Below are 15,974 nucleotides of genomic sequence, written 5' to 3'. Positions count from 1 at the left end.
AGCAGTTTTTAAATGGCTTTTATTGGAATAATATTCTGGGTTTTTTTCAAAAGAAATTTGATTTTTGTTAATTCTTGAGTTTTTGAAATTGTTCCTGAACACTTTTATGCAGCCTTTGCCAATCAGTCAATATATCACTTGTGCTTATTGGTCTGGAATTTTGTTTAAAATAGTGAAAATTTTCTTCCATATTATTATTTGCTAACAATGATTTTAGAGGTATCTCAGTATCACTAGTCTCCTTAATACCAGAACACAAGGTCACTTTTAAACTTTCACTTTCAATATGAGATTCAGAAATAGAAGTAAGTTTTTCAGATCTTCTGTGATTTTTGTGTCCTCCAGATAATTTGATTGGATAAGAATTGTCTTTCTGTCCTCCTGATAATTTGTTTGGATAAGAATTGTCTTTCTGGCCTCTTGATGATTTGATTGGATAAGAATTGTCTTTCTGTCCTCCTGACAATTTGATTGGATAAGAATTGTCTTTCTGTCTTACTGAGGATTTGATTGGATAAGAATTGTCTTTCTGTCCTACTGATAATTTGATTGGATAAGAATTGTCTTTCTGTTGTCCTCCTGATGATTTGATTGGATAATAATTGTCAACAAGTTTATCACAGTCAACTTTGTTATCACAGTCAGTATCACTGGTTAAATACATTGTTGAAGCACATCTGGTGTCAGTGTCTGGTTTCATAAAAGTCTTCATTTTAACACGTTTAGAATTCCTGTTGGGTTGCTTAAAATATAAAAAGAGTCTCCAGATTTAATAAATTAAGTAGAGTAAAAACAAACCAAAGGAATAACATTGATAACATAAAAATATTTTGAAAATATTGTAGATATGTAATTTAGTGGAGCTTGAACTTATATGCAATCACTGTTCTATTAGTACAAACCATATTTTGACCTACAAATGTCTTTTGGTTGAATCTATACTCGAGTTGCTGTCTTACTGAGGTATACTGTAAACCAACTTATTTCGTGGATACTTTATTTAACGTTAAGTCCTTTCATGCCATTTTAGGAGAGATTTGATTTTGCGAAATTTAGCTGGTTTACAGTACTCCACATTTACTAAATTGTTTCTTTGAACAATCTTCTTAACATTTATATTTTGTTTATATCCCTTTTAAAAAGTTTGTTTCACATGTTTCTCATCACTTTGTTCTTTTATAAATTAGATATAAATACATATTTCTTAAACATACCCTTTTGCTTTTAACTGCGAGAGATCGTTTAAACTGACTCAGTTTTTGTAGTCTGAGAGGAACCTCTGAAAAGTATAATATAAAAAAGAAGATGTGGTATGATTGCAAATGAGACAACTATCCACAAAAGACAATAAGAATTGTTAAGATACAGAAATTATGAGCTATCTTAATATAAAGCAATGTCATATTTCCACACTCCAATGGTGACTGGGGAATACAAATATGGTCACCCTGGGTCTTCTTTCAAGTTGCAATTAACCCTTGTTGGTAAAGTATGGCTTCCATTTGGCTGTGGGGAGAATGTACAAATTCTAAGTCATGTTTGGTAAGGATGGGAATATTATATCCTACACTTTTGTACATTAACAACCCTTGTCATATTTGTAGATAACAAACCATAAAATCAACTTTTCCAGTTTTTGAAACCTAAATTTCCTATTGAATTCCTTTTTTCTTGCATCAATCTAGTCTCCAAACAGTCTGATTAAAAGCAAACCTCTCATCACTTGCTATCATTAATTTATATATCACATGTACATGTATATATCTGAAAATATAGAGCACTGAGAGGTTTTATTTAAATCAGACTGGTCTTCATGATAACCTTTCTGTGTTATTTGGTCTCTGAGGAGGGTTGTCTCATTGGCAATCATACCATATCTTCTTTTTTTTATATTTGCAGCCATAAGCCCAACACTAACTTTTTCGAAAAAATATAAGGTGGAAATTCTTATTCCTGGTAGAAATTCAACATAGTTGGGCTGTTGGACAAGTGTGGTCAAGTATGAAAACTATCATTCAATAAATCAATTCCCCAGTACCTGGGTATATAAATCTGAAAACAAACAATTTGACTGGTTTCTTTAAGAATTTACCTGCAACAACAGCTCCAGCCCAAAGACATTTTTTAAATCGACAATGTGGGCAGAATTCTTTACGGAAATGAATGGTACAGTTGGACTGTGCTTCACAATTAAGGACTGATCTGTACTGTACAGTAGCAACTATGAAAGTACGGCAACTACAATGGAAAATAACAAAAAAATATCTTAATCTTTAAAAAAAATTAAATAAAATTACTGTTTTGGGACAAAAGAATTTGTATAATTTTCTCTTGTAAATGATGTACTACTTTAATTATTCGTGTGTGTTGGATTAAATCCAACAACTTCTTGTTTATTTGTGTATAAAATACTCTATGATAAATTTGAAAACAACATTTAGGAAACTAAGCAACCATCATTGTACATCAACACATGAGTAAATGAATCAAAATCTTCAATAATTGACAAGTAATTCTATTACTTATGAACAAGACTAACACTGTGTTTCTACCTGGGTCTTTGCATTTCATTGATTGAGGTCGTATGTATACTGTATTATACTAATCATTTTCTTTCAATAAAGGCAACTAAACTTCAAAAAAAAAATTCTAATGCAGAATAAGGGTTGTTACAAACAGAAAGTGGCAGCATCACTGCTTACAACTCATCATTACCAAGCTGCAGACCAACATTTAAATCCTTCTTTTTAATAAAAACCTACCTATAGCACACCATAATACCAAAGTACATGCCAACAGACTGGTCTCCACACACAATACAGGGGCAAACTGACTGGTGGTCAGGTTTAGCAGGGATACAGTCTAATTTTCTGGTACCCTTGTATTCGAACTCTCCATTAATGTAATGTTTCACAAAAGACAGATATTTTTCCTGAATTTCATTTCCACTTAATTTATCTTTTAAAAATATTTCATCGTCACTTGATTTTTCCTTTTTTCCTTCCTCACTATCATTTGGTTCCTCTTCATTTGAATAATCATCTTTTCCTCCAAGTTTTGCATTCAATACAGTTATATGTTTTTTATTTTTTCGTAACTTATGCCTGATGCTAAGCTCATTTGAACATGATTGCAAATCAAAGTTGACCTTATTATGTTCTACTTTCTGTAAAAAAAAAAGGGTACATGAAATTAACAGTGAATAATATATACTATATATTGTAATATTTTTTAATGAAATTGAGCTTCTTCGTTGTTAACCAGGCTTTAATATTGATCGAAGAAAGCATGTTGTGATGATGCTTCATTGACATAAGTGTTGTATACAAATAGATAAAGTGGTTTTAAATACAGTTTGTGATTAAAAAATGAATATGTTTTGCAAACACATTTTGTTTATTGAGTGTAGTTATTTGAAATTCTAATGCAACAACGTTTGTAACGTTCATTTTGATTGGATAACGTCACTTTCTGACATGGCATCAATTGACAATTGATGCTAGGGGACGTACTCGCAAGCGCAGACGGCATATGACAGATTTTTAATACATGTTTTAACGTTGTTTTCTGTCAGTTTCATTAGAATGGAGATAAAAATATTGTATTTTAAGCTCCGACGGCATCAATTGGGAATTTGATGGTAGCAAATACCCGTCTACTGTCTCCGCTAACGCGTCGCCAGTAAACTTAATTTGAGACCATCAAATCCCCAATTGATGCCGTCGGAGCTTAAAATACAATACAGTTATCTCCTAATTGGAGAGAACAGGTGTATATAGATACCTGATCTCTGAAGCTGTTATTTATAGAAAATGTCCTGATTTCTCTTTAAGTTATACTGTCATAATCAAAGAATCAATTAATGTTGGTAAAGGTTACATCTTTGGTTAGCTTGCTTGCTTGCTCATTGAAAAAAAAATCTCATTAACTGTTCCGGGGTATAGTGTTTTCTGGAATAGCCGTTCTCTATGTTAGGTAAAATGCTACATTTTTATGCATTCTATCATTATTGATATAGATCATTATTTCCACAAAATAAATTAGCAAAAGTAGAGGTGCTGTCTGTTAGCAAGTTTCAGTCCAAGTTTACAAGATGCTTTAATTTCACATTGCAGTTAAAACGTTTTACTAACTAATAAAGAGTTATCACTCTTCAGTGTTGTCCACTGCCATATAATCTTGTATAATCACTTACCTTTTCAACCCCAGCTTGCTGTATAATTTTGATATTTGGGCTGCCTTTCAAACTTTCAACACACACAGAAAATATTCTTTCTGGACTATTTCTGCAATCTGAGGTAATCTGAACATTCTGAGAAGACTCCTCACCAGATCCTTTTGTCAGTAAACCATTCCAGGGATAAGACTTTGTAGAATTCTTTTGAAAAGATCCCTGTGTTGACTTATTGGCTGGTAAAATACTTTGTAGAGTTTTCCTGCTCTGTGTCCTGTTTCCAATACTTGTATTGTCTTTTAATAAACATTTTAGGCCAACACTGGGATTAATTACTTTACATGGTTGAATGATTTCCAATTTTGACTGATTTGGTAAGGAGACATGATTAAGGATTTCAATCTTTTTCTGTAGAAAAAATAAATTTCATTAAAATGTACATTTTTTTCTCAGAATTGATAAAAATAGTTTAAATCTGATAATAAATAGCAGTTTACATTTAATAGTATTTTTTTTTATATAGAAATTGTCAAAGATCCCAGCAAAAAAACACAACGACATTAAGATGCTGCATTCCCAATTCCATGATTAATGTCAAATACCTTTTTTACTTTTGGGGAATTTCCAAACAGACTTAAAGGCTTAGACCACCATAATTCTCAAGCCATTCCTTAAATTTCCCAGTAGGCCCAATAAAACTGTTATTTCATAGTGCCAAATTTCTTTTAGCCAATAAATGAAAATTAAAAACCAGATGCTCCGCAGGGCGCAGCTTTATACAACCACAGAGGTTGAACCCTGAACGGTTGGGGCAAGTATGGACACAACATTCAAGCTGGATTCAGCTCTAAATTTGGATTGTGATTAAATAGTTGACACAGCATAGGTTTCTGACACAGAATGAATGTGGTCTAATGAACTTAAAAAAATTTTTTTGCCTTTGAGCAATTCACTATGCTGTTGAATATTAATCCTCTCAAAAAAATGTTTGAAGAAATTTTCTTTTTATTTATGAAATCTGAAATGAAAATTTGATCCCCCCCCCCCCCCAAATTTTTTTTCACATCCCCCTTTCCCTTATTTCAAAACTGATCTCAATTCAAATTTCTAATGAAGTTTGCAACAATAACTTCTCATTTAAATACATCATAAAATATTAAAATGTAAAAAAAGTGTTTGTTATCACTGACAATGACTGAATGGTAAAGATTAGTTTAATCTATCAGTTGGTAGTAAAAGTGAATATACATTGTAAATTGTATAAAACAATGATTTAAGTTGATTCAACTACTATTCTGGACACTGAAAGATAACTCCAATTGAAATCCAATTGGAATTTCTTGCTATTGCACAATATTGTGCAATTAGATATTTCTTGCTATTGTGCAATACTGTGCAATTGAAAATATTTGCTATTGCACAATACTGTGCAATTGAAGATTTCTTGCTATTGCACAATACTGTGCAATTGAAGATTTCTTGCTATTGCTGAATTTATAACTGTGCAATTGAAAATTTCTTGCTATTGCACAATACTTAATATAATAATTTTGGATCCTGATTTGGACCAACTTGAAAACTGGGCCAATTATCAAAAATCTAAGTACATGTTTAGATTCAGCATATCAAAGAGGCCCAAGAATTCAATTTTTGTTAAAATCAAACTTAGTTTAATTTTGGACCCTTTGGACTTTAATGTAGACCTATTTTAAAACGGGACCAAAAATTAAGAATCTACATACACAGTTAGATTTGGCATATCAAAGAACCCCAATTATTCAATTTTTGATGAAATCAAACAAAGTTTAATTTTGGACCCCGATTTGGGCCAACTTGAAAACTGGGCCAATAATAAAAAATCTAAGTACATTTTTAGATTCAGCATATCAAAGAACTCCAAGGATTCAATAATTGTTAAAATCAAACTAAGTTTAATTTTGGACCCTTTGGACCTTAATGTAGACCAATTTGAAAACAGGACCAAAAATTAAGAATCTACATACACAGTTAGATTCGGTATATCAAAGAACCCCAATTATTCAATTTTTGATGAAATCAAACAAAGTTTAATTTTGGACCCTTTGGGCCCTTTATTCCTAAACTGTTGGGACCAAAACCCCCAAATTAATACCAACCTTCCTTTTATGGTCATAAACCTTATGTTTAAATTTCATTGATTTCTATTTACTTAAACTAAAGTTATAGTGCGAAAACCAAGAAAATGCTTATTTGGGCCCTTTTTGGCCCCTAATTCCTAAAATGTTGGGACCAAAACTCCCAAAATCAATCCCAACCTTCCTTTTGTGGTCATAAACCTTGTGTTAAAATTTCATAGATTTCTATTCACTTTTACTAAAGTTAGAGTGCGAAAACTAAAAGTATTCGGACAAAGACGACGACGCCAAGGTGATAGCAATATACGACGAAATTTTTTTCAAATTTTGCGGTCGTATAAAAATCACTAGAGTTCCCGGACCAGTAAAATGTAAAAATCATACTTCACTCACCTCCCTATTCATGTTATCATCCAGTTGGTCCTTTAAGTCTTGTGCTTGTATTGTTTGCCTAAATTCGAAAAATATATAAATATAATTCGAAATGTTTTGTAAATCATAGATTATAACTTTTTTTAAAAGAAAGAAAAAATAAGAAGATGTTATGGGAGATCTCGAAATATATCTATTATAATTAAAATAGAAATATTTTTATAGATCCAAATTAGGGGAGATAATGTTATAAATAGATCAAAGTTTTTGGGAGATATTTCTATATATGAATGCATAATGATATGGGATTTTATGCAACAAATGCATAATGTTATAGTATGTAATGCAATAAATAGTATTAAAATTTTATGGATATTGATGCAGTAAATAGTTAATCTTATGGAAATTAATGCAATAAATAGTCAATCTTATGACTTAATGTGATAAATATGTTATCTTATGAATTAAGGGAGATAATGCTATGGGTCTAAATTAGGGGAGATAATATTAAGAATAAAATTATCAAAATATCAAGAATATAAAGATAATATATATATAAGAATGAGAGAAATGATAACATCTTAACAAAAGTGATCACCTTTAAGTTAGTGTTATGTCCCTAATGTAGAAAATGATGCATTAAACCTGGTTATATAGCTAGCTAAACCTTTCATCTGGGGTGCCATCTCATCTTTCATATTTTCTTATACTTCTATAACACTGTTTAAAAGTAAAAAAATAAATCTTGATTGTTTTAATATTTACCAATCTTTTTGTAAAGTATAAAGTCCAACATATATGTAGATTTCTTTGGTTGGTAATAATCCCTTTTCTAAGTCTGCTTTAATTGTTTTCAACAGGAATGGTTGAAGAATCTAAATATATCAAATAAAAGACAAAGTTTTATTTTTTAAAGATGATTGATTGGTTGATGTTTAATTCCACTATTGTGCAATTTCTTGGTGGTCAGTTTTTATTAGTGGGGGAAGCCAGAGTGTCTGGAGCGAACCATTAATCTACTATAAGAAAACTGACAATTCTAGTCAAGTAAACCTGATTGCAGTTAAGTGCACCTACCATGTGCCTGATTCGATCTCACAACCTCAGTAGTCTGGACCACTCAGACACAAAGCCCCCCCTTTTTTAAAAGTATATGAATAAATAAGATTCTAGATATTTTTCATTGAAATTTATTTTAGACTCTGTTGACAGTTCACAAAGATATTTATCCTTTTAGTATGAGGTACAAAATAATAATTTGCAGTCTAATGCATTCTGGGTAATATTTTCAAAAGGGTTCACAAAACATTATGATTTATTCAGGTTTAAAAAGTTCTGGATAAAGTAGTGTCTACCAATGACATGATGTTATTTTCATTTTGGTGCTAGAATAATGGGATTTTAAAAAGACGAATTGCAGTTGAACTAAGTTGTTTTGTGTTTGAAAAGGCATATAAAACAAACTTTAATAAAAAAATTGTTTTAATTTATTTTACAATATCATTAATGACATTTAATGAATGGCTTTTATTTATTTTGATTTTATTGAACCATAAAACTAATTTTTGACTCTTCACATTGAATAATCCGCGAAGCGGATTATGTAAAATGTGAAGAGTCAAAAATTAGTTTTATGGTTCAATAAAATCAAAATAAATTATTGCCATTCATTATAAATAAATTTCTATCAAAAATAAGGCTCAAAGAACTTTTTATATTATTTATCTTGACAATAACAACGTACACACATGTTGCGTATGAATACACAACGTCAGAGTGGGCGTGTCGCCATTAAAATTGACAACATTGAAAATAAAACTAATAATTTTAACCAATCAGAAGACAGTAAATACACAAAATTTATTTATTAAATTATAATAAATACTTACGCTATGTAAACAGTTCACAAGTTCTTTGTCACATAATTGATTAGCTGATCTGTAGATGGTATTCTGTAAAATTAAAAAAAATCCAAATTTGTATAATTTGCATGATACTGTACATCACTGAATATGGTACTGTGAATTCATAATTTGGAGAAAAACATGAAAATTGACAAAAATATAAACTCACTTTTAAAATTTCATTAGCATTTTCATTGCATTTGGCATTTCCTGAAATCACAATAAATAACATCACAAGTGTGTCTCATGCAAAAAATTCTGAATAAATAGTACCTCAACCAGGCATTTTCAATAAAATTACTGCGAACAAAATATGGTTTAGTAAAATTAAATCTTACTAAAGTCAAAAATTCATAAAGAAAACCTTGCTAATACTCTTATATCAGACTTTGTCACAGATGACTTTAAAGAGAGATATTTAAGTGAAAATCTCCAAAAATTATTAGGATTTTGTATCACTACTTTTTAAAGTAAACAAAACTGTTCAAAAAGTCATAATTCCAAATTACCAAAATTTAAAAAAAATTGTTGTACTGAAATACCATAAAACTTTCATCATCCACTTAATAAAAGACCATAACTTCTGAACTTCAAAAGCTAAAATCTACCATATCTCGTTTTATATCTCTAATTTAAGATCAAAATTTGTAAAACATTGTATGAAACTTAGGTTCTTTACTTATTTAAAAACAGATGGCTGAAAGTGTTGCAAACCTTCAATTTCTATTATTTTACAAAAGACAAAAGTTCAAAGTCCAAGAATCAATACATAATGCATTTGCCATAAAGGAAAATTGGTGTTTGAAAATCAATTTCTGTAGCCAGTTTTTAATTGTTTAAAGAAGAAAAAAAATATGTTTATAAAACTTTTTGTTTATCTTTCACTTTTTTTTACTGTATAACCATTTATAAAAATTGAGCTTTTCTCCCAAGATGGAGTAATGTGATCAAAAAATTAACAATAAAAACAAAAATATTACATTTGTGGAATCAGACATCAGGAAGTTTTGCAAGGCCAATAACTCTTGTAAGTCATTCTGTGTCTGGGTTCCAGTCAGTAAGAGTTTATTGGATGTCTTCATACTCTGGATAATCTCTAAAATCTGAAAAGAAAATTTTAAAAAGACATTCTTTTATTTGTTTTACCATCATTTACAATAAATTCATAAATTTGTGAATGCAGTAATACATTGATATTGCAATGTTTTAATTATGACCAAAAAATGTACCTTGCCATTTTCGAAATGTTGCATACAAATAATGCCTTCAATCTCTTTAAAAATCAAATTTCTTTGAAAAAATATTATTCTGTCTTTATTTTTCAATACATTTTACTAAAAACATTGCAAAGTTTGCTGATCTTTTCCTAAAAAATCACGATTTAATAAAGCAGAATGAAAAATTGTGAATAACAACTTGAATTTACAAACAATTAGTACATTTTTGTATAAAGATTGTGAATTTAAAATTTATAGAGCATCAGTTTGATTGTTTGAAGAAAATAAATCTAAAACAGGAACGTTTCCAAAGTACATGAATGCCCCATCTGCACTATCATTTCCTATGTTCAGTTGACCATGAAAATAAGAAAAAATCTCTAATTTGACATCAAATTAGAAAGATCATATCATAGGGAACATGTGTACTAAGTTTTAAGTTGATTGGACTTCAGCTTCATCAAAAACTATATCTTGACCCAGGGGTCTTTTTTTGTGTAATGGCCAGCCAGACCAGTGGACTGAAAACTCTATTGGTCCGGCTCCAAATCTACTGGTCCTGCAAAAATGACATTGATTTGACAAACACTAGTATAAATGACAGATGTTTAATTTTGATGCTTTTTTTTACATAAGTTAGACAGTAACAAAGGAATACTAGTAGTCTTTATTCTGATTTTGATAAAGGCTTTGGTAATCTCAATGATTTTCTTTATCAAAATCAGGATTAAGGACAGAAAAAATATCAACATTGTCTTCCAAGTCATCGCAATCCTCACGACGATGCATAGGGTGCCTGACTAGGTCGTCTGGAGCACTGTCCAGAAATATTCCATATTTCAATAGCCGGGACTGGATCAAATGATGCTATATCTTCAGTGTGAAACATAATGAATAAAAGATCTGATAAAACAGTTGGACGCAATTTTGATCGCCAATCATTCTTTACAAGTTTCATCTCAGAAAACCTCCTTTCTGCATCAACAGAATGAGCACGAAGGGACAGGATTAAATTATCTTATTTTTTTTGTCCGGCGGTTTAACTCCTTCCACAAATTTCCACATTTTATATTGTTGTGAAGGACACTCACCCGAGATATTAATTAACTTGATCAATTGTAATAGCCCCCAGTACCTTGTAATTGATTTCACAGGTAAATTGTTTTGTAAACAAACGGAAATTGCGATGCAATCAGTGATTTTTATCAACAAATTTCTACTGGTCCGCCGGACCTCCACCTAACAAAATCTACTGGTCCGACACAAATTTTACTAGTCCTGGACTACCGGACTAGCGCTAATTTCGACCCCTGCCTTGACCAAAACTTTAACCTGAAGCAGGACATACCAACGGACGGATGGACAAACGAAAGAAAAAGCGAACGAAACGAACCAACAAACCCACAGACCAGAAAACATAATGCCCATAAATTGGGCATAAAAAGCCCCACTGTGAAAAGTCCTTACTTGTGTTTTTTCTTTAATGATAGTCTGGACTTCATCTACAACCAGATATCTCCAATTTGTTTCTTTGAAGGAGTTAGGTTCTTGAAGACAGGTTTCATAACTAGTAATACAAACATCCCAGCCATCCTCCTTCAATATGCTTGCTGGTTCCTGTTAATAACAACAACAAAATTAAACATATCTTAAAACAAAAAGGCTAACAAATCTTTAATGGACAAATCTCTCTATTAGTATACATGTGCTGTTTGCTGTTTAATTTTAATTTGCATGCCTATTCTTTTGTTTGTAGATATAGGAAGAAGTGGTGTGAGTGCCAATGAGCCAACTCTCCATCCAAATAACAATTTAAAAAAAAGGTAAACCATTAAAGGTCAATGTACGGCCTTCAACAGGGAGCCTTGGCTCACACTGAACAACAAGCTATAAAGGGCCCCAAAATTAAACCATTCAAACAGGAAAACCAACGGTCTAATCTATATAAAACAAGAGGCTGTCACACTGATAGCAAACCGGATTTATTAACATTTATTTGTGTCCTGGCAATATCACAAGAACCATTACTGATAAATGGTGAAAGTGAAAATCGTCAATATCAAATTTGACCTCCATTTTGTCATCAGTATCAACATTTTAAAATTTGAAAAGCTAAGATTGAAGGGTTCATGAGTAAATGCAATAAAGTGAATGAAAATGCCATTTTACAATCTTTCAAGAACCTTAACTCCTGAACGGTAAAAGTCAAAATCGTCATTATTGCACTTGACCTCTATTTTGTCATCAGTAACAACATATAAAAATTTCAAAAGCTTTGGTTGAATGGTTCATGAGAAAATGCACGGACACGACTGGAAACACCATTTTTCAATCTTTCAAGAACCATAACTCCTGAACGGTAAAAGTCAAAATCGTCATTATTGAACTTGACCTCCATTTTGTCATCAGTAACAACATATTAAAATTTGGGAAGTTTTGGCAGAACAGTTCATGCGTAAATGCACGGACACGACTGGAAAAACCATTTTTCAATCTTTCAAGAACCATAACTCCTGAACGGTAAAAGTCAAAATCGCCATTATTGAACTTGACCTTCATTTAGTTGTCAGTAACAACATATAAAAATTTTAAAAGCTTTGATTGAACAGTTCATGAGTTAATGCTAGGACAACATTTGATTGCCGCCTGCCTGCCCGACTGCCCGGCCGCCCACCCAGCCGCCCGCCGTACATCCCCAAATCAATAACCGACATTTTTGTCACAAAAATCTGGTTAAAAACGAGAAACGAGAAACAAGTATAAATTACATAAACAAACGACAACTACTGTACATCAGATTCCTGACTTAGGACAGGTGCAAACATTTGCAGTGGGATTAAACATTTTAATGGTACCAAACCTTCTACCTTTTTCTGAAACAATAGCATAACATAGAAAAAACACATGTGTTTTTATTTTTGTAAGTGTGTTTATCTCATGTAAAAATTGTGTCTTTATTTTTTTTGTAAGTATTTTTTCTTTTGGTTTAATGCGTTTATTTTTGTTGGTGTAAACCTTTAACTCTATTAAGCTGCTTTAGTGTACTGTCTAAAATTATTTTGGTTATTCGTTGTTATTCTGAGTATAACATATCAAAAATTACTATCATATTAATTATTTATGTATTTCTCTGTCTTTGGTGTTTTTGCATTTATGTGAACTGTGTTCCCTTCATATTTGAAATTATTTAAGACATTAAAATACATACTCTTTGATCAACAGTGCCTTTTATCACAACTAATCTGGATTCTGGACTCCAGCTTTTAAATTCTACCAGCCAGTGGTCTATATCAGTCAGAGGTACAATAAACAAATGAGGTCCAGAGATCTGTTGATAGCCCTTCATGTATCCCAACAAAGATATAGCTTGTACTGTTTTACTTAGACCCTGAAATATACAAAAGTTTTTTGAGCTGACTACGGAATATGGGCTTTGCTCATTGTTGAAGGCTGTAATGTGACCTATACTGTAAATCAACTAATTTTCAAGAGGGAATTATTTTTCTGCAAAGAAAATTGATGCTAATGTAAATCATCTAGAGCTTGTATCTTTTCTTTTCTTATTACACAAAGTACATTTGAAAATCGTAAAATTAAATTGCCACTTATTGGACTAGTGTGAGCTTAACCCTAAATACAGTATCTCCAAAAATAAGTTGGTTTACAGTAGGTGTTAATTTCTGTGTCATTTAGTATCTTGTGGAGAGTTGTCTCAATGACAACCATATCACATATTTTAAATGTATATATTATATTATATGTAAAGATGTTTAATGGTTATCTAAGCCATCTTTGGTTAAGTGTTTTTCTTCTTTTTGCTTTTTCAATTTAAGACTTGTTTTTCATATTACCTATATTTAGTTGTTATATAAATTTAGACAGGATACCTGCTCTGTGAAATTATAATTTTTTAATAAAAATCTATACAGACTTTTTCATACTTTCTAGATTGCGGGCATAATTTGCTCATCACAGAGCAGCTGCAATGACAAAGAAAATAAATAAACTGTAAAACATGTAAATACCATGTCTTCTGCCAAAACCCCATTAATTCCATGTGTAAATAGTGATAACAACCAGCCTAGATCTTGTACCTGGTTGTCTGTGATCTCTGGGGACCTCTGCACTGAAAAATATCAAATAAAATATCATGAATATAGAATATCTTACTAATTTTTTTGTTAATATAACTCTACTGCTATGCAATACTTTTGCAATAAGAGTGTTAGACAGTTTTATTTCTATTCATTAAGCACTGAAAAAAAAATCAAATCAAATATAGAATAAAATTGAGATTGGAAGCTGGGAATGTATAAAAAAGACAACTACACGACCAAAGAGCAGAAAACAGTCCAAGGCAAATGATAGGTTTTCAACTCAGCAATAAAATCCAGCTAATCCACTCTACTGCTTATAATTAGAAACACCATGCAAGAGTATTAGACAGCACATGTTTATATTCGTTATTTTCAAATTCAGATCTCTGTGTCACTGATGAGTCTTATGAAGACAAAATGCAAGTTTGGCATATCAAATTATATGCCTGGTACCTTTGATAACTATTAATAAAGACATCCTATCTTTATTAATCTCTTTATACAGAGAAACTCTCAAAAGATCTCCAATTTCAAAAAAAAAATGCTGACCTTCTCCTAAAAGGTCAACTGTTGATGAGCCAATCAGAATCTTTATATTCAACTTACAAGATGCTGATTTATCAACCAATCAGAATCTTTATATTTAACTTACAAGATGCTGGTTTATCAACCAATCATAATCTTTATATTTAACTTACAAGATGCTGGTTTATCAGTCTCTGTTTCACTTTCTTCAGACAGGCTTTTATATTTATATTTTCCTTTCAATCTACGTCTATAAATAAAGCAAAGTAAAACTTGTATCAAAATAACTACTATCTGCATTTGATATAAAATTAATGAGACAGGGTATGATTGCCACAGAGACAAAAGGAAAAGGGGTGGGGGTAGGAACAATGTCATTAAGTAAAGGTAAAACCATTATGTAGTATTAAAAGCCATATGATATACTCTGGAATTTATTAATATTGGTGGAATACTAACTTTTGTGGATTTTGTTGGTACATGTATACATGAACCACAGATTTAAAAGTTCAAAAAAATTTATATTCACAATAGTATTATATGCAGGCATCGATAAAATACTGCTGAGTTCACATGTAATTCAAATTCGATTTGCATTAACTAATTTCGAATTAGCTTAATTTGCATTCGAAACGGTTTACGTCCTAACGTCAATTCTATTTCGAATTAGAATGCGCGTCAAATTCGCTGTACTGTCCTAATGACGTTAACTTTTAGTTCTGATAAACAAAAACGTGTTTCTAATGCGAATTAGCACATTCAAATCAATTCGAATTAAAAAAGAAGAGTGTGTGAACCCAATTAGCTAATTCGATTCCCATTCGATTCGAATTCAATTCCAATTAAAGGTATGTGTGAATGAGGCATACCGCCAATGTATTAAATATGGAATATTTTAAGAGAAATATGAAGTGAATTTACTCCAATGCAAGCATAAACTGAATTTCACCACAAAGAATGACCTTGAAAAATCACCTTGCATGTTTAAAGACATATCTCACATACTATAAATTCAGAAATTATTACTTATCATTTATAGATCCCTTCAGCATACATAACTCATTGTTGAATTAGCTGTACAGTGACCTTTAGTTGGGCCTATATAAATATAGCGCTTGTTTCCCCTATCCCGACCCTGTCAAGCCAGGTGTGGTTAGGTAGGTAGGGAAATAATTTTATTATTTCAAAATGCTTGAACATTATTGAACAATCCAGAAAGTCTTAAAAATCAAAATGAATAAAATCATATTTGACTTAGTTTTGACAATAAAATATTATGAGTAGCACCATTTTTGCAGGGTCGGTCGGGATTGGGGAAACAAACAATATTTTATTTTAAGCCTTGTTAATTTCTGTGTCATTTGGTCCCTTGTAAAGAAGTTTCTCATTGGCAATCATATTACATTTTTTCTATAATTACCCTCTTCTGAGATTCCGCTGTGACTTCCTCTCCTTAGATGGTTTTGTGACAGATGTCTCAGTAGTACACATCGACTGTAGATTTTCCTTCCTCTCCTTAGATGGTTTTGTTACAGATGTCTCAGTAGTACACATCGACTGTAGATTTTCCT

The 15,974-nt window shown here is 31.3% G+C and overlaps 1 protein-coding gene across 2 annotated transcripts; it reads right to left on the bottom strand.

The window, feature by feature from the left end:
* Nucleotide 1: 1 nt before the first annotated feature.
* Nucleotides 2-15,964, bottom strand: LOC139486578 (uncharacterized). Of its 2 annotated transcripts, none has more exons than XM_071271499.1 (14): nt 15,824-15,964; nt 14,577-14,653; nt 13,807-13,907; nt 12,990-13,169; nt 11,249-11,398; nt 9,545-9,667; nt 8,550-8,612; nt 7,426-7,535; nt 6,673-6,739; nt 4,196-4,582; nt 2,763-3,166; nt 2,093-2,238; nt 1,215-1,279; nt 2-742 (listed from the first exon to the last, which is right to left on the bottom strand). In XM_071271499.1, the coding sequence occupies exons 1-14, from the start codon at nt 15,955-15,957 to the stop codon at nt 68-70; spliced, it is 2,682 nt and encodes an 893-aa protein (XP_071127600.1). In that variant the 5' UTR covers nt 15,958-15,964; the 3' UTR covers nt 2-67. The 2 variants fall into 2 exon arrangements, with proteins under 2 accessions (XP_071127600.1, XP_071127601.1); XM_071271500.1 differs by having other exon boundaries at nt 6,682-6,739.
* Nucleotides 15,965-15,974: the final 10 nt, after the last annotated feature.

The sequence above is a fragment of the Mytilus edulis genome, chromosome 8 (assembly GCF_963676685.1).
Source record: "Mytilus edulis chromosome 8, xbMytEdul2.2, whole genome shotgun sequence".
NCBI lineage: Eukaryota > Metazoa > Mollusca > Bivalvia > Mytilida > Mytilidae > Mytilus > Mytilus edulis.
Note: the sequence above shows the minus strand (reverse complement) of the source record. Positions and strands in the feature narration are given on the sequence as shown.

Excerpts from the sequence above, each read along its gene's own strand:
- LOC139486578 (XM_071271499.1), bottom strand. The coding sequence starts at position 15,957 with ATGTGTACTACTGAGACATCTGTAACAAAACCATCTAAGGAGAGGAAG. Across the intron at positions 9,668-11,248 it reads TCATTAAAGAAAAAACACAA|ATTTTAGAGATTATCCAGAG; the intron begins GTAAGGACTTTT and ends TTTTCTTTTCAG. Across the intron at positions 4,583-6,672 it reads TGAATAGGGAGGTGAGTGAA|AAAAAGATTGAAATCCTTAA; the intron begins GTATGATTTTTA and ends TTTTTTCTACAG.